General features: G+C 32.7%; 2 protein-coding genes across 5 annotated transcripts in view; both read right to left on the reverse strand.

The window, feature by feature from the left end:
* The window catches only part of LOC106868934 (protocadherin beta-15), a 166,537-nt gene extending 157,559 nt beyond the window's left edge, over positions 1-8,978 (reverse strand). Inside the window, exon 1 of one of the 2 annotated variants that reach the window (XR_016244297.1) lies at positions 8,515-8,977. The gene's annotated coding sequence lies outside the window, so the exon portion shown is untranslated. Of the gene's footprint in view, positions 1-8,514 lie in introns of both variants that reach the window. The other variant, XM_014914403.3, reaches the window with a different exon arrangement.
* A 423-nt stretch (positions 8,979-9,401) lies between these two features.
* Positions 9,402-20,362, reverse strand: part of LOC106868935 (protocadherin-17) — a 111,495-nt gene continuing 100,534 nt past the window's right edge. For all 3 annotated transcript variants that reach the window (XR_016244299.1, XM_052973087.2, XM_052973085.2), the window contains one exon: positions 9,402-10,310. Coding sequence is in view for 2 of the 3 variants with exons in the window: in XM_052973085.2 (XP_052829045.1) it covers positions 10,048-10,310 (263 nt within the window). In the remaining variant the exon portion in view is untranslated. The remainder of the gene's footprint in view (positions 10,311-20,362) is intronic.

Here is a 20,362-nt window from a genome sequence, read left to right on the forward strand (position 1 = left end):
AGTCAACGATGGTGCTCCAGCATAGCCACAGCTTTGCAGCTGAAACATTTTAAAATAGTTATATATATATGTATAAATATTATCCATATATATATATGTGTGTGTGTATATAATATTTATATTTATTTATATATATATATATATATATATATATATATAAATATTAGCCATATATATATATGTGTGTGTGTATATAATATTTATATTTATTTATATATATATATATATATATATATATATATATATATATATATATATATGTATATATATATATATATATATATATATATATATATATATATATATATATATATATATGTATATATATATATATACATATATATATACATATATTTCAGATTGTAAGCGGTCTAGCTTCCTAGGGCTAAATAATAGTAGTATGATTCTCTTATTGGGACTGTTACGTTAAGTTGACAGTATACAACAACTTTATCATAATACTGCTGCTTAAGTCTCTCTGTGAGATTTATAATTAGATCATTTCTAATTTTTATATGTATATATATATATATATATATATATATATATATATATATATATATATATATATATATATATGTATATATATATATATATATATATTTATATGCATGTATATGTATGCATTTGTTTGTGTGTCTGTGTTTGTTCCCCCAACATTGCTTGACAACTGGTGATGGTGTGTTTACATCTTTGTAACTTAGCAGTCTGGCTAAAGAGATATTCAGAATAAGTACTAGGCTTAGAAAGAATAAGTCCTGTGGTCTATTTTCTCGACTCATGGCGGTGCTCCAGCATGACCACAGTCAAATAACTGAAACAAAGAAAAGATTAAAGAACATATATATCTTAAGATTTCATGGGGTAGGACCACCTTTGGCTGTAATTACAGCTTGAATTCTATGAGGTATGGATTCATACAAAGTTTGTATTGTTTCCGAAGGAATTTTTGTCCATTCTTCAGCTAAAACAGTCTCCAGTTCTTGTAGTGATGATGAAGCAAGATATCGACTTCTTAATTGTTTTTCTAAAATGCACCATAAATGTTCAATAATATTGAGATCTGGAGACTGTGGTGGCCATAGAATGTTCCTTGTGCCATTCAGTAACAACTTTAGTTGTGCGAATTGGTGCATTATCATCCTGAAATATTGCGTTTCCCTCTGGAAACAGTTCTGCAACCGTAGGATAAATTTGATCAGATAAAATGCTTAAACAATCTTGACCATTAATTCTGCCATGAAGGGAAACCATTGGATCGGTGGATTTCCAAGATATAGCAACTCCCAGATCATCACCAATTTTCCTCCATGATTAACAGTTGGAAGAAGGCAGTCTTGGTTAAATGCTTCTTTTGGCTGTCTCCACACATATACTTGGCTGGTGGTTGGAAATAAGGTAAAGGATGACTCATCTGAGAAAATAACATTCTTCCACTGCTCTAGGGACCAATTCTGTATGTTTTTACTCCACTCTAAATGCTTTGTAACGTTTGTTTTTGAAAGCAGTGATTTTCTGATTGCAGTCCTTCCATGAAATCTGGTTTTGTGCAGCTCCTGGTGAACAGTTTTTGTGGAAACTGGGTTCTCAAGGTGGTCATTAAGCTCTACTGGAATTTTGGGAGCTGTATTTTTGTGATCCTTTCTAACAATTTGCATAAGAGTCTGAAGGTCCCTATCTGAAAGTTTTAGATTTCTTCCAGAGTTTTGTTTTGATGAGGAGGTTTTTCCCTATTTCTCAAAGGCTGTCATTACTTTCGACACAGTACTTCTTGATACACCAAACACTTCAGCTGTTTTTGTTACGCTAGCGCCTGCCATATGAGCACCAACAACATGGCCTCTTTGAAAGTCCAATAGATCTGTCATTTTAATGAATTTTAATTACCTTTTTCTGAAGATATCTGAAATGAAACAGCCATTTTAGCAAAACATATTAAGCAACACTAATAATAGATAAAAAAAACATTTAAATAAACAAGCTTTAGACGGTTTTATTGATATTTCAAAATTATGATGCTAGGTGTTTTTATTATTTTGTCCAACCCATGTATATATATATATATGTATATATATATATATATATATATATATATATATATATATATATATATATATACATATATATATATATATATACAATGAGCTTCTTCTCAGTTTCCTTCAACCAAATCCACTCACAAGACTTTGGTCGGCTCGAGGCTTTAGTAGAAGACACTTGCCCAAAGTGCTATGCAGTGGAACTGAACCTGGAACCATGTGGTTGGTAAGCAAGCTACTTACCACAGAGGTACTCCTGCACGTATATATATATATATATATATATATATATATATATATATATATATATAATACATATATATATATATGTAAATATTATACACACACATATATATATGTAAATATTATACACATATATATATAAATATTATACATATATATATATATAAATAAATATTATATATATATATATAAATATAAATATTATATATATATATATATATATATATATATATATATATATATATATATATATACAAATATAAATATTGTACATATATAAATATTATACAAATATATATATAAATACACACACACACACACATATATATACGCATGTATATATATATATATATATATATATATATATATATATATATATATAAATTTGTTCTGAGTGAGAGATACATATACACACATGTATACATGTAAATTTCTGCATGTAGCTGTATGGATGTGCATGTGTTTCACTGTTTATGCTCAGATACATACCTATACACATGCTTGTTTTATATATTTATGTTAATGCTAATTCTTCTAGACATTTATACACAAATGTATATCCTGATATATATATATTCATATACTTCTGTAAGTATACATATGTTCTAATATATGATTTATATTATGTGTGTGTATGTATACACACTTGTCTTCCCAACTTTAAAACATTTATCTAAAATTTCTGTATTTTAGCACCATTGTTAGAAATCATCGTCATCATTATCATTATCATCACTATCGTCATCATTCTTGTCATCATTCTCAACATCAATGCTGTCATAATGATCGTCAGCGTAATCATCACCACCTCCACCATCATTATCATCATCATCTTCACCGTCATCATTATTCATTGTCAACATTGTCATAGTCATCATCAACATGACCACTACCACCACCACCACCACCATTATCATCAACATCATCATCATCATCATCATCCTCATTAATGTTGTTTTGAAACTTGAAGGAACATGTGGCCCGAGTCTCTTAACATTTAACAAATATAAAAAGAAAAAAAAACAAAAGCAAAAAAAAAAAATCGATAAAGAATAAATAAAAAAAATAAATCAATAACCACAGAATGATATCAATAACAAATCGATAGGAGAAGTGCTCTCATCGGAGAGATATTCCCAAGCTATGGGAGAGTGGGGGTTAGGATATGTCACAGGGGGAATCTCTCTAATTGAGAACTATTTTTAACAGTTCTCCTAAGATACATTTCTCCTTTGCATCAGACATCAGTGGCTGCAGCGATATTTACTAATGTTTAAGGGAGATAACTAAAATCTCTTGAGAGCATGTGTTACTTTATATGTCTGTCTGTCTACGTGTGTATATATTTATGTGTATGAGTGTATATGTGCATGCATACATGCATGTGTGTGTATCTGTGTGTGATATAGAGGTAGAAAGAGAGGGTTCAGGTACAAATTATATACATGTATGTATGTATACATGAATGTGTATGTGTGTGTGTGTATATATATATATATATATATATATATATATATATATATACACAATATATATTCATATATGTATATCTATATGTATATATATCATATATCTGTACACACACACATACACATGCTCATATATTCATATAAGCATCTGTGTGTATGTGTGTGTGTGTGTATATATATATATATATATATATATATATATATATAATCAAAATTTTCTATGCACACACACACAACATATATCTGTATGTATTTGAGTGTGCATTTATTACCTGTGAATAAATATGAATGTGTACGTGTTTCTGTGTGTATATGTATGTGTGTGTGTGTTTTGTGTTTGTATTTGCTAGTGTTGTGAAATAATATTGTATGTGCATGCATATATACATTGTGTGTGTGTGATAGAGGAATGAGTGCCTATGTGTGTGTGTGTGTGTGTGTGTGTGTGTGTGTGTGTGAAGATGAAAATTGGAAATCCAAGTGAATTTCACTTAGAAAATGGATTGTTAAAGATGAATTTATACTCTCAATTCCTCACTCAATAGCAGGAAGTAAGACATGGAGGGGGGTCGACATTTGCCTCAAGGGTAAAAGATTCTTTAACATGCGACAATAAAGAAGATAAAGGGACATGCAATAATAAATCTCTTTTTGATTCCATTTCATACTTCTGAAGTTGTTGTTGTTATTGTTGATGTTGAAGTTGTATCAGTGTTGATGTGGTAACTGCTGTTGTTGCTGTTGTTGTTATTATTGCTTTGTTGTTGTAGTTGTTGTTATTGTTCTTGTCCTTACTCGTGCTATTGTTGTTCATGTTGTTGCTGTTATTGTAGTTGCTGTTGTCGTTGTCATCGTTATTGTTGTTGTTATTGCTGTAGTGTTACTGTCGATACTGTTTCTCTTCTTACTGTTATCGCTGCTGTTTTTGTTGTTGTTATCGACGTTGTTCCTACTGTTATCATGTTAGTTTTGTTGTTGCTGTTGTTATACTTATTGTTGTCATTACTGCTAACCTATTGTTGTTATAGTTACTGTTGTTATTCTTATTATTGTGATCGTTATTGCTTTTGTCTTTATACTTTTTTATTGTAGTTGATGTTGTTCTTTAGCCCCAGGTCACCGTCTGTTCACATATATGTAATACTACATTCCCCATGTTCTCTCATTATTACACATGTCATTATTTCTAGCAAGTTAACAGCAGTGAGCTGGTAGAATTGTTAGCACATTGGGCAAAATGCCAAGCAGTATTTCGTCTGTCCTTATGATCGGGGTTCAAATTCTGCCAAGGTCGACTTTGCCTTTCATCCTTTTAGAGTTGATAAATTAAGTACCAGTCCAGGGTCTATGTGATTCATTATACCTCCCACCACAAATTCCAAGCCTTGTGACTATAGCAGAAAGGGTTATTATGCATTATTTCTAGTAAGTTAAAGGTGGTGAGCTGGCAGAATCGTTAGCATGCTGAGCAACATTTTGTCTGTTTTTATGTTCTGAGTTCAAATTCTGCTGAGGTCGACTTTGCCTTTTATCTTTTCAGAGACAATAAAATAAGTAACGGTTGAGTACTAGGGTTGATTTAATTAACTTACCCATCCTCAAATTGCTGGCCTTGTGCCAAAATTTGAAAACATTATTTCTAGCAAGTTAAGGCAGTGAATCAGCAGAATCATTAGCATGCCAGGCAAAATGCTTAGCAGCATTTTGTCTGTCTTTACATTCTGAGTTCAAATTCCACTGAGGTCAACTTTGTCTTTCATCTTGTTTGGGCTGATGAAATACGTATAAATTGAGCACTGGGGTTGAAATAATTGACTAGCCCCCTCCCCCAAAATTTCAGGTCTTGTGCCTATAGTAGAAAGGATCATTTCTAACAAGTTCAATGACCATTTAGAATCTACCTTGTTCGTTCACTATTGGTGTTGTTATTGTTGTTGTTGTTGTTGCAGGTAGCATCATTGTTGTCATTGATTTTGTTGTTATAAAAATATATCATATTTAACTAAATCCTATAATCAACTTTCTAATCCAATGGCAACAATAACAGCAGCAGCAGCAGCAGCAGCAACAACCACAACAATAACAGCAGCAGCAACAACAGCAACATGAACAAAAGCAACAACAACAACAATAACAATAATGGTGATGAAGACGAGACAAGAATGGCAACATAAACAAGAACAACATCTAAGGACAGGAAAAATAATAAGATCGGTTTTATATCTGCGGGTTTTCTTCGGCGAATTGTTTTGCCAATTTGATCAATTTTTAATCAGAATTACATTTCAGAATTTCTAATGAAAGTATCTATTACTATAATATTCAATTATAAAAGAGATCACAGATGGAAAACAAGAATTAAGAAATAGCTGGATATTTATTAGCTACTTTCCCAATAAGAGGAATGCTGTGTGTATGTAAGTATGTGTGTTTTCTGTATTATATCTCCTCTGTGTGTTTGTATGTGATATGTGTATGTGTGTGATCTGAATATCTTCTGAGTGTAAGCTGTCTGTTCTGTCTGTGCATATATATGCGTGTATAGTAGAGGGGTGTGATTGCAAGTTTCTCCCTCTCTGAAATGTAATTTAATGATAAACTGTCCTGTAAAGATATGCCGCAAAGGCTAGTATACACTTCATGGCACAAAATTAGATATTAAAAGGAAAAATAAAGCAGTGATGGTCGAAGTTGGAGGCAAAGAGAAGGATTAAGTAGAAGAAAACCAAGAATGAAATGGCATATATCATGTTTAACAAAGTGAAACACAATTCTTTCCATTGAGAGAGATATAAGTTTGCTATTCACATCTTGAAATTTTATTAGATATTTGCAGGCAAACCTAATTTATAAGCTTTTGCTTTCAAGCCATGTAATTCTGGTTTCAAATTAAATATCATAATTGGAGGACTGAAACCAATTTTAGAATCAACTTATATTTATTAGTGTGTTTTGACTGCTGAAGATTTTATCTTTGCTTCTTCTTTCATTTTCTCTCTTTCTCTCTCTCTCTCTCTCCTCCCTCCCCCCTTTCTCTCTCTTTATCTCTCTTTCTCTCCCTTTCTCTATCTCTGTCTTTCTTTTAGTGTGTGTATGTATGTGCGTGTGTGTGTGTTTGTGTATGTCAGTGTGCAATAATAATAGCACTAGGCATCAGTGTCCATTGAATGTCCAAAGTCTATAACTGTCTACTTTCGCTATCTTTTGACTATTCATGGATGTTTCAGAAACAGAAACTAAAATTTAAACCAAATGACATAATTTGAATATAGTTTTAAATAATTAAATAAATAAATAAATAATAAAAGAAAAAGGATAAAAGAGAATGACAAAAATAGAAACAATTATACAAAAAAATCACGTTGAATTTAAAATTGCCAAGACATATTTTTAGTTTGTTTGTTTGTTTATTTCATTTGCTTTTAGTTCATAACTCACCACGGCAGTGTCCATATGATTATTCTTCCTGATAGAAGGAAATCTTCCTCACATTGCTATACTTTATTTTCTTCATAACGATGGAATATATTGAGTAGTATAGACTTAGATACACACTGGGCAGTCTTAGATACAATAGGGCAGTCTTAGACACAATAGGGCAGTCTTGACTTGAATTACTTTGAACATAGGTCTGTTTGATCAAGTTTCACCTTAGACTAAACAACAATAACACTGCCAACAATAACAACATGCTTAATCTAAGGAAGAGCCTCTTTGTGAGCTGCTAGCTTGTGAGAAATAGTGGCCAAATTTCTCTGAAGTCACATTTTGCTTATTAAAAAATATAAATGACATACAAAAATGTATTCCTGGATGAAAAGAAAAAATTGGACCAGACAGTTATGGCTAGAACACCATTGCTTCTAAGTCTGCTTCATCATGGTTTCTTTTATTCTTGTTAATTCCAAAGACTGGTGTTGAGAGGTGAAAGAGGCCTTTCTTGGCCACTTCAAAGTAACAGATAATGCAAGAGAAAGGGAGAGAGACCAAAGAGAAATAAACTCTTATAGTACATAACTGGTAGACAAGGTATTCGATTTGATATTTTACCAATTCACAGTCATGATCAGAGCTGACCTGGTGGTTAAATAACATCAACAACTACTAGCACCATCACTGTTTGCTGAATAAAGTTGTCTTAGCTGCATTGCTAACATAGGATAAGGGAAAGCACAAAATGACAAGCTAACATAACATAGAAATCATCATCATCATCATCATCATCATCATCATCATCATCATCATCATCATCATCATCATCATCATCATCATCACAATCATCATCATCTTTTGTTTTGAAATCCCAAATGTTTGCATGAGTCAGTAGAAATTCCTTGAGGCAGATTTTCTATATGACTAGATGCTCTTCCTGTCACCAATCCTCACTTGATTTCAAGCAATGGCTCTGCTAGTATGACAGCAGCATGTTTACAGTTAGCATGCAATGTTAAGATAAGGGGACATAAACACATGCACACATACATACGTACACTCACACACACACACACACACATGCACTGACATGCACATGCACAACAGGCTTCTTTCAGTTTCTGTCTAGCAAATCCACTCACAAGGTTTTGGACTAACTTAGACTATAGTAAAAGTCACTTCCCAAAGTGCTGCTTAGTAGGACCAAATTCAAACCACATTGTTATGAATGGAAATTTTTAAGCCACACATTCGTGTCTGCACCAACATATATTTCAGAAATAAAAACAAATAGAAACAAATCAGAAAATAGAAATATGAAATTAACTTACTTGAATCCCATAAATTCTTTGCAATATTGACAAAGATAGAGAGAAGACACTTGGCTAGAATGGCTTCATCAATTGTCTGCAGCAAGAGAAGTAAATGGCAGACTTTTTCTACATCCATTTGAAGTTTGATGCTGAATCTAATCTTTCCAAAACTTGAAAATTTTGCAAATATTTTTGGAAAATTTCAAGAAATGTTTTTCTTTTCTTTTCTCTTTTTTTCCAAGGAAAAACCAGAATTGCATATTTTAACTAGAATCCATACGCTTTTTAATGTTACTGTTTGTTATGGATATGCTAACATAGATGACATATATAAAATACATTTTTATACGTTTCTAATTGAAAAATATTGATCTCAAATATCTCATTCCAATTTAAATAACCCTCTGTAAATTAAAAATGGGAAAAAAAGTCACACACACGCACACACACATACACACATACACACACATGTATGTATATATATATATATATATATATATATGTGTGTGTATGTGTGTGTGTGCATGTATACATGTGTGTATGTGTGTATATATATATATATATATCTTGTATGCATGTAAGCATTTATATATAAGCATTACTGACAAATATATCAAATATATAGTTTGTATGGAGGTGGCAAAGAGGAAAGAAAGAAGAGGAGAAAAGAAAAATATTTAAATGAAATTAATAATAATAATAATAATAATAATAATAATTTGATAAGAAATTAGAATTTAGTGAAATTAGGAACAGAATCAATTTTAAAAATGATTGAAAATGCCCAAAACCTAAATAATATTACTAATACTAATACTAATAATCATAATAATAATAATAATAATAATAATAATAATGATAATAATAATTAATAATGATAATAACAATAATAATAATAATAATAATGAGACTGATAATAATTTTTTTTTATTAACCACAGCAATAGAATTATGACAATTATGATGATGAAGAGGATGAATGATAACGACTATGATGATGATGATGATGATGATGATGATGATGATGAGGATAGTGATAATGATGATGGTGATGGCCACAATGTTGATGATGATGATGACAATGATGATATGAAATAAATAATTAATGAATAATTATATTGAATCTTATAGCCTGTGGAAATTTCCATCTTTTCCTGGCACTTAATTAATGAGTTAAGAGTTTAATATTGTGAAGTTTTGAGATATTAATATGAAAAGTCAGGAAAAAAAATCCTTTCACTCTAATTGCATATGTGTAACTGGAACAGATTATATCCATACAAGAAGTCTGCAATGCATTTCTTTAAAGTCAGCAGGAAGTTATCTTCATACCTTATGCTTCGCTATGTCAAAATACATTAGAAATATTGGTTTTTAACGCTATAATTCTTGTGGTTATTAGGTCTTAAAATGTTATATAACATAATATCATTTATTATGTGTAGTAGCTGATTAATGGTGCTATCTAATAAAAGTCCTAGCTGTTAGAAAACTAACATTCATTTAGATTTGTGTTTGCAGGTAGGAAAAGCGTTCAAACAAAGCTGGTTATTCACGAAAATGGTACTTTCGGTAAAGGTTTATTGTATGCTGTGAAACTATTCCGCATTGGTAAATTCCAGGTTGGAGGCATGTTAGCATTATCCACTTGAGTTGTTTTTAGATTTATAACATTATTGGTCTGACTAAACTGTTTAGGACTAGTTTGGTAAGAAGAGCTAATGGCAAGATTGCTATTTCTAGGTCTGCTAAGAACTTGAGGTAAGGTTTTTCTGTCTGCATCTGGAGTCAGTTTAAGTTGGACACCTTTGACACCTGCAAAAAAGAAAGGAAATATAAAAAAAAGAATGGCATTAATAATTTCATAAAAAATTATTTTAATTAACTATTTTTAATACCAACCCACTTTGGGCTAACTTTCTTCCTATGATACACACTTCCAGTTTTGAAGTATTTTGAATTAAAACCTATTATTAAAATTCCATGCTAATTTATACTCCAGACACCAGATTGATGATGACAAAGTTATTTAACTAAATTATTAAAAAAAATTAAGTGAAATCAAAGGATCATATTTTGGCAGAGCTGTAATGGCAAAATTGTGCAATACTACATTTAATATATTGTTTTTAATGACTTTAGTGAGTGGAGGTAGACCAAAGCCCTTAACACTTTTCAGAATCTCTTAGACTGATGGGTGGAGGGGAGACAATTATAGACAGCTCAGAGATCAAGACAAAATTCTTGCAACAGTGCAGATGTACTTAACGTTACTCAAAGACCAGGTAGTTGTGTTAATATGAACAATAGATTGAGTCTACCATGCATATACTGAAGTAGCTACTCTGACAAAATTCATCACAGTTTCCATCTACCAAATTTTAATCACAAGGTTTTGAGCACATGAAGCTATGGTAAAAATATCTTTCCCAAGGTACAGCATAGTAGAATTGTGAAACTAAAACCATATAGTTACTATATTAGAAAAGGCTCATAAAAAGTAATTTGAGATAAATGGAAGTATTTTAGTAAGTACAAACATATATTTTATATCAGATTTAAGTCCTACCTATATTCTGTTTTGAAATGGAGAAAAGATTGAGTGGAGAATGTTCTTCTGTTTTCTCTATTACAGAATGTGAAAGGAAGGCAGAGCTCACAGAGTTTGTAAGTCTTCTCAGATTGGAGATGTTTACCGTGGATTTTTGTAGATTGTTGATGCCTACAAAATGGAAGTCCTGGAAGGGAACTAAACGGCCTTTGTTTCAATTAATTTTGAAAATAATTACAATGTTAGTAAAATGACTTTGTCCTTATTATGCTGGTGTTTGGAACATAAATTAACATGAAACTTTAGTGGAAGTATTAAGTTTAGAAAACAGAAAGTTTTATCATAGAACCAGATGCAGTCCTGGGCAAGTGGATATAAAAAAAAAAAGATTTTAATTTCGATTTAGATTCCTTTAAAACAAAAAGGTTTATGTAAAACAACTGGAGCAGTTTTGGCTGTAACAGTATCAAAAGGGTTAAGAACAGTATTTGTTGAATAGTTTGTGCAATCAGATGAGTTAAGAAAAACGGGTGAGGAGGTAAATAAGTGTAGTAATAAATATGTAAATTCAAAAGTGCGGCAACTGTTGTAGTACCAGTAAAAGAGAGAGGGAGATAGAAAGAGAGAGAGAGATTGTGTTAGTAATGGTCATGTATATAACCTTCTTTAACTTATTTCAGTCATTGGGCTGTGGCCTTGGTAGGACACTGCCTTGAAGGGTCTTAGTTCAATAAATCAACTGCAGTACTTGTTTTTCTTTTCAAGTCTGGTACCTATTCTATCACTATCTTTTGCCAAACTGTTTAGTTATGAGGATGTAAACAAACTCACAGCAGTTGCCAAGTGTTAATGGTAAAGGTACAGTCACCTTCTCGAGTCATACTGACTCATAACAGCCAGTTTCCCAGTTTCATGGCATATATATTCCCCACCTGGATGGACATCAGTCCATCACAGGATTATTCATTTTTGCCAGGTAAGTGGACTGGAGCAATGTGAAATGAAGTGTTTGCTCAACAACACATGTCACCTGGTCAAAGAATTGAAACCACAATCTTACGATCATGAGTCCAACATCCTAACCACTAAGCCACATGCCTCCACTAGTTGTCAAGTAATGGAAAACAAATACAGACAAAGACATACACACACCCATGCACACATATATACAATTGACTTCCACAGAGTTTCCACCTATCTAATTCACTCACAAGGCATTGGCTGGCATGGGGCTAAAGTAGAAGACGCTAGCCCAAGTTGTTACACAGTGGAACTGAACCCAAACCATATGGTTGCAAAGTAAACTTCTTAACCTGACAGCCGGTGTGAGTGAACCTTGCCAATCATTCCAATACCCCTTTTTTGTTTTGTTTTAATGTTATCTACAATGATTTTGGGTGCAATTTCTGCCCTGATCCAGGCAAAGGAACTGTTTTGAATTCATTGTTGTCATTTACCTCAAATTCAACAAAAGATCTTGCAGACTTAGGATCAACTGCATTCCAGCTGTCACAATCCTGACATTCCTTCACACTTAGAGAGAGGTGGGTTTTTTTCTAGAAAATAAAGGGATCAGTGAAGGAAACCTTCCTTCCAACAGTGTATCTGGTATCTTTTTATTTATCTTTTAATCTTTTACTTGCTTCAGTCATTAGACTGTGGCCATGCTGGGACAACACTTTGAAGGTAAAACAGTCAAGTACTGGGATCAATAATGATAACTATCATTACTATTATCTACTATCTTAAGGCAATGAGCTGGCAGAACCATTAGCATGCTGAGTAAGATGCTGAGCAGTATTTTGTCTGTCTTTGTTTTGAATTCCAGTTCCACTGAGATCAACTTTGCCTTTCATCCTTTTGGGGTCGATAAATCAAATACCACTGAAACACTGGGGTCGATATAATCAGCTAGTCCCCTCCCACCAAAATTAAGGCCTTGTGTCTATAGTAGAAAGGATTATTATTATTATCATTTTTATCTTCAGGTATTGAGCTGGCCAGGAAAAATGCGTAGTGGCATTTCACCTGTCCTTACATTTTGAGTTCAAATTCTACCAGGGTCAACTTTGCTTTTCATCTTTTCAGGGTCTATAGAATAAGTACTAGTGAAACACTGGGCTTGATGTAATCAACTCATTCCCTCCCCCAAAATGGCTACCTTTGTGGCAAAATTTGAAGCCATTATTATTATTATTATTATTATTATTATTATTATTATTATTATTAAGGTGGCAAGCTGGCAAAATTGTTAGCATGCTGAACAAAATAGCAGTATTTCACCTGTCTGAGTTCAAATGCTGCCAAGGTCGATTTTGTCTTTCATCCTTTCAGGGTCAATAAATTAAGTACCGGTGACACACTGGGGTCGATGTAATCAACTATCCCCTCCCCCAAAATTTCAGGCTTTGCTCCTTTAGTAGAAAGGATTATTGTTATTATCCTTTGGTAGTTTCATGCAAGTTTCAACTGCACCCCTGGTGCACCTCCATGTTCCTGAGATGTGTATGACATTGTGTTCTTACTTTTGTGGGGATTGAGGAAGTAAAGATTCCTCTTGTTGGTATATTGTATCAGTTTGTTTCGTAATGGGGTTTAGTTTCTTGTTTCTTTTTATATGAGTGTACATTGTGTTGTCTTATTTTACTGGATTAAGATCCAGTAAAAATCTTGTGTAGTATATTTAACAAGTTGTATTGTTTTAGATTGTTAGGTTATTATTGTAGAAAATGTGTGTTGTCTGTGAAGATGGTTCCATTTGAGCTATTCTATTGAATCATGAGCTATTTGAGGGAACTGAGTGCCTTTATTTACATTATTTATTTTGGATGGATATGTGTCCTCGTCTTGTTTGTTGTTACCACAACATTTTGGCTGATTTACTCTCCAGCCTTCAACAGGTGTCTTGGTAGAATTTTGCGATTCCAGCTAGTGAATAAATAATAATAATAATAATAATAATAATAATAATAACATCAGCAAAAAATACCTTAGGAATGAGAACCCAGAGTTAAGTTCAAAATTCTACCAGGACACCTGATGAAGGCTGGAGAGTAAATCAGCCGAAACATTGTGGTAACAACAAACAAGATGAGGACACATATCTGTCCAATGTAAATAATGTACAAAATTCCTCATCTCAAAAATATACAGCTGAGTGTGTCTTGTGCAAGATGTATGCTGTTCCTAACAGTGTTGTTTTTTTGGGCAGTGTGTAGTGCTGTAAACCCTGCTATGGCTTCTATATTTCTTTTCATACTTTTTAAATCATGCCTAATGCTCTAAGTACCAGTAGTATTGTTTTCACACTCATGCCCCACATCTTGAATATTTCAGTTTAAAGGTCCTTATATTTTGATAGTTTTTCACTTCTTTTGGAATAATATCTTCATCAAAAAGGATTGTGATGGCTATCAGTATGCATGTGGTTGTGTACCAGTTTTTTTTAATAGTATGTCTGAATGCTTCAACTCAATTTCTTTGTCAGTTTAGATGGTCATATCCCAGACTGTTGTGGCCAAGTCACTGTCATTATTATTTTTGTCATTGCTCTTTTTATAATAATAATAATAATAATAATTATTATTATTATTATTATTATTATTAGTGAGAGAGGAGTGCATGCCATCAAAGTGACACTGGGGTAAAATATACGAAGCCCAGTATACCCATCATGACTACACGACCGATAAGAGTACACCAGGCACATGCATCACAACCATATGTGTGTGACACAGTGATCTCATATCAAGATAAACAACGCATGACCCTGCAGGTGGGGGCCCTGTTAGAATTTTCTTCAGGTCAAGTAGCTCATCCACTCAAAAGGTCCCTGAATAAGGGTTGTTTTAACTGTACTACATCCTGTCATTCAGTGTCTGTTAATTAGCAACTTGTTGGCTGCTCAGGTGAGCAGCTGCTGTCTTGTGTTAGATGAATTCAGCCGCCTGCCAGGTATACAGTGAAGATTGACACACCATCTTCCTTTGACAGAGAAGGGAAGCAGTTCTTTCTCTACTTTGTGGCTGTGGCAAAAGTGGTGGTGTGGTGGACCTTTCTGGAAAGTTAGAAGACAGGCACTTTCCTATCTGGCCAGGCACTCATCAGTTTCTTCATATACAATTTGAAGAGGTAGGTGAGGGTCAAGCGGGAGGTGCTACCTTTTAGTGTGTTTATTGAAAGGTGGATAAGAGGGTTAGACTGGTAAAGCTGAGCAGACCTACTCTGAGAATGCTTTTCTAAGTGGGAGGAAAGTAACTGGAAGATGGCACTTCCAATTCCTTGGAGATGGCAGAGTAATCCAGGACTTTTTGTGCGAGTTTTTCTCTTAATTATCCTATGTGGACTACCCCACTATTGAGGATTTTATTTATTAACTATTTATTTTTCTAATTTCTATTTTTATATTCTTTTTGTTAATTTGTTATGGTTGTAGTATCTCCCCTTAATCAATGTAAATCCCACCTGTTTGTGTGTTGTATCTTGCCCTTTGATATTGTCTTCCATGTTTTGAGCCCATGTGGCCATTATTATTATTATTATTATTATTATCATTATTATCTAAGGCAGTGAGCTGGTATGATGGTTAGTACACTGGGCAAAATGCTTAGCAGTATTTTGTCTGAGTTCAAATTCCTCCGAGATCAACTTTGCCTTTCATCCTTTCAGGGTCGATAAATTAAGTACCAGTAAAACACTAGGGTTAATGTAATCAACTAGTCCCTTACACCAAAATGACTGCCCTTGTGGCAAAATTTGAAACCATTATTATTATTATTATTGAGCTCAAAGTCTGCTGACATCAAATTAACCTTTCATCATTTCGGGATTGATAAAATAAGTACCAGTTGAGGACTGGAGCTGATGTAATTGATTTACCCCATTCCCCAAACTTGTTGGCCTTATGCTAAAATTTACCATTATTATTATTATTATTATTATTATTATTATTATTATTATTATTATTTTTATTATTATTATTATTATTTTTATTTTTTATTTTTTTTATTAGTATTATTATTATCATCATCATCATCATCATGGCTATTACTTGCTGTAGTAGTTAGCAGAGTTGTTTCCATGAGGTTTGGTGACAACAAATCTCAAATTTCAAGAATCTTTCTTAGAGATTCTTGCAGAATACAGGTTGATAATGTGAGTCACAATTCCATTATCCTTACGCCTCTCAGATAGGAGTCTGACTGTTGAGCCACATGCTCTCTTTTTACCTTTCTGTCTGTCTGACTCTCTCTCTCTCTCTCTCGCTCTAAATCAGCTATACTAAGCTGTGAGAGAGTGACTATGGGGCACCACTCCCAATGCCCCTTCCTCACCAGAAATAGGATACAGACCAATTGAGGTTCTACCAACTTTTCTCATCAAACATTCTAACTATGCTAGGACACCATAGAACATGCTGGATGTGGACAGATCAATGTGTTGTATGACATGAAACAGTCAAAAATATACAATCATGTATTTAGGATTAACTTTATCCAGTGAGTTTCTTTTTTTTTTTTATGGTGGTAGTGTATGATTTTAGGCAAATTTGGCTGATATCTTTAGCAAGTTCTGCTATGATATTTGTCCTCGTTGGTATTCAAGTGGGGATTACTTATTTCTCGGTTACAAACTAAACATCATTGAAGAATTTGTTGTATTGGTGGTGGTTTTTGTGATTGTTATTATGGTTGTTTTGTTGTTGATGATGATGATGATGATGACGAAGTTGTTGTTGCTGTGGTAGTTGCTGGTGTTGTGATTACTGTAAACGTTGTTGATGTTGGTTATTATTATTGGTTAATGTTGCTGTTAATATTGTTGTTATGAATGCATTTTATATATCACTGCTGTTATGTTGTTGAGGATGATAATGACATTGGTTTTTGTTGTTGTTGATGATAATGATGATGGTTGTATTGTTGTCGTTAATGCTGTTATTGTTAATATTGTCCTGGGTTTATTTTCCATATTGCTGTTGTTGTGGCTGTTGTGATAGTTATTGATGCTGTTGTTGTTCTTGTTGCTGTTGATGCTGTTATAGTTGAGATTGTTGCTGAAGTTGTTGAGCTTGTTGATGTTGCAGTTGTTAACGTTTTCGCTTTTGTTGTTCTAGAATAGCGCTCCCCTCCTTCACACACACCAAACAGCTCTCTTTCTCCCTCACTCTCTCTCTCTCTCTCTTTCACACACTCTCTCTCTCTTACTTTACCATACCTATAGCATGGTAGAAATAAATTATTGATGAAATTCATGAGTTTATACGTGGTCGTCTGGAGATCAAATTTTCCCATGGGCATGACAGACACAAAAAGAAGCCATTACAGTGTATCTTTCGTTGTAGATAAACTCTCTCCCTCCTGAATACAATGGAACTAATCAGTCGTTGATGATATCTCTGATAAGGAGAAAGTCAAGAAATTGATTTTTTTTTTGTTACTGTTGTTGTTGTTGTCGTCACATTTGAATGAAAAAATGAAAATGAAATTTTAGAAAAAATAAGCAAAAAAGAGAAAAATGTTAAACAAATAAAGGGAAGAGTTATTCTAATAATATTTTTTACCTATGAGAACTATATTCATAAGTGCTAAAATATTCCAGCTTACATACATACATACATACATATATGTATATATATATATATATATATAGAGAGAGAGAGAGAGAGGTTGTATAAATAAAACATTTTAATTGCTCCATCAGCAGATGTTTTACTTGAAAAATGAACCACTTATTGATGTAAAAGATGTTTACACTTTCATTTCTGAATCTCAGAAAAAATTCTTTTCATAAAACCTAACCTAGTTCATTTTGATTGAACATATTTCACTCAAAACTTTTAAATTCAACATAAAAATAAAATGAAAGAATTAATATACATAATGATTTCAAATTTTGGTACACGGCCAACAGTTTCAGGGTGTGGGTAAGTCAATTACATTGACCTCCCTGGAGCTCAACTGATATTCATTTTATTGGCGCCAAAAGTATGAAAGGCAAAATAAGCCTTGGTGGAATTTGAACTCAGAATGTAAAGATCGACAAAATACCACTCAGCATTTTTTCCAATGTGCTAACGATTCTGCTAGCTTGTTGCCTTAATTAACATGCAATGGTGTAGCTAGAGTGTGTGCTGCCTGGGGCAGTCTTTGAGTTCAATTCCCAACTTCTGTCCCTCTCATTCTTGGTCCCTCTTTCTCCTTCTCTCTCACTTACTCTCTCTGCCTATATATATATATATATATATATATATATATATATATATATATATATTGACACACTTATATGCTCATAACTTACATGAGAATATGATAACAGTATAACATCTCACTCTCTCTTCATTGAACCAAACTGTTTTAACCCTTTAGTATTTAAACCGGCCATATCCGGCCAAAATATTTAATCTGTTTAATGTTCAAACTGACCAGATCCAAGCTCTCACACCTACCCTACAATGTTATTCTACATTAAGTAATTACACCATCAAGATCTTGAAGATATGAGATAATGCATGATTAATTCAAATCAATGTGAATCAGTAAGCATTGTGTTTGATAGAATAATCTGAACACTAAAGGGTTAATTTCTCAATGACATCATTAAAAACGTCAGATTGGAAAAAAATGATCTGTCACATCTTTAGCATGATCACTTTAAGGGTACTCTCTTGATACTTACCCTTTAAATAAGCAATAAATTTTATATTCTAATTTTTTTTCTTTCTTTGCAGATTACTTCAAATCTTAGTGGATAAATTTGTATCAATTTTACCCTTTTAAAATAAGTTTAGATCAGATCCATATCAAACACTGCATGCTGCACAAATTTAAAAGGAGTGAGTTCTTCAATAATGAAAGTAGCAAGAAATATTTGTTCTGCCTATGGAAAGTCTTTGGACATGCCAATAGCAGCTTGGCTAGTTCCACTTGAGAAATTTTTCGGTTGTAAATTTCTCCCAATCTGGATGACCAATTCTGATAAAATTGTATAAAATTGTAGTTTAGAAAAATCTTAAGCAAACTGCATGAGAATTAGCAAAGCTGTTCAATTCAAGTCACACTTTGATCATAAAATAACTTCATGAACTAAGAAAAGTGTCTAAACTTGGTCAGTGAGGCCCTCATTATCTGACTGATTCTCAGGTTAGTCAAAGAGTTGCCCTCTACTTGTCCTTGAAGAATAGTTTTTCTACTAAACCTTTCATGGGTAGACTTATCATGATTGATGAAAAGTGGGTTCTTTATAATCATCTCCAATGCAAATGACAATGGTTAGTGCACAATGTAAAAGATAATCTATCCCCCAAACCAGAGCTATACTTAAAAATAGTTATGCTCTATGTTAGATAAGATATGAAGAGTATTGTCTATCATAAGATGTTAAACCAAAAGGAAACAGTTAACATGGATAAATATAATAATCAATTGGAAGCATTGTACAAATATTTTCAGAAAAAATGCCCATTATTGGTTAGTTGTAAGAGGATGTTGCTCTTACATGATAATCTGAGACCACATATTATTCAAGTAACTCAGGAAAAGATTATTATGTCTCTAAATATGACAGTTTTGCCTCATTCTTCTTATTTGTCTACCTTTACTCCATCTGACTATCATCTTTTCAGATCTTTGCAATATTATTTTGCGGGAAAACAATTTACTAATTGTGACGAGAGTAAAAATGATATTGAGTATCCTTGCTTCAAACCTGAAGGGTGTTATGCCAAATAGATGGGATTATGTTATTAATAGTAAAGGGACATTTTATCTTATTATATTAATAGTAAATATATCAATTGAAACCAAAGAAATGTTTGTTTCTTTCCCATCTTGAAATATGATGAGACTTTTTTTTACAACCTAACAGTTAACTTATTAAACTATTACAGTTTGAAAATAAAAAAGAATCTTTATTTTCAAGGCTGCAACTTATGAGAAATAAACAAAAATATGAATTTGAATTCATGTCTCATTATAAACTTTATAAATAAACATTTATTTCTTTTTAGCTTAGTTTCATAAGTTGCATTTATCTCTCTTATCTATTTATCTATCTGTCAATCTACAATCTATCTATCTGATATATGTGTGCGTGCGCGTATACATACCAGTCTGTCTATTTTTCTTTTTCTCTCTCAAATGCTCCTCTCTTTTTCTCTCTCATCAGTTCCTTCCCTTCCATCATTTTGGAAAGGTGGTTGAATAATTAATTTCTTACATCCATTTTTCAAGTAATCTACTCCACACCCTTTCATAAAAGCAGGTAAAACTACAGGGGTCAATGTAGGACATACTTTGTTGATTGCTCATAACATCCA

This window comes from Octopus bimaculoides, chromosome 14, assembly GCF_046866305.1.
Source record: "Octopus bimaculoides isolate indiv1 chromosome 14, ASM4686630v1, whole genome shotgun sequence".
In the NCBI taxonomy this organism is placed as follows: Eukaryota; Metazoa; Mollusca; class Cephalopoda; order Octopoda; family Octopodidae; genus Octopus; species Octopus bimaculoides.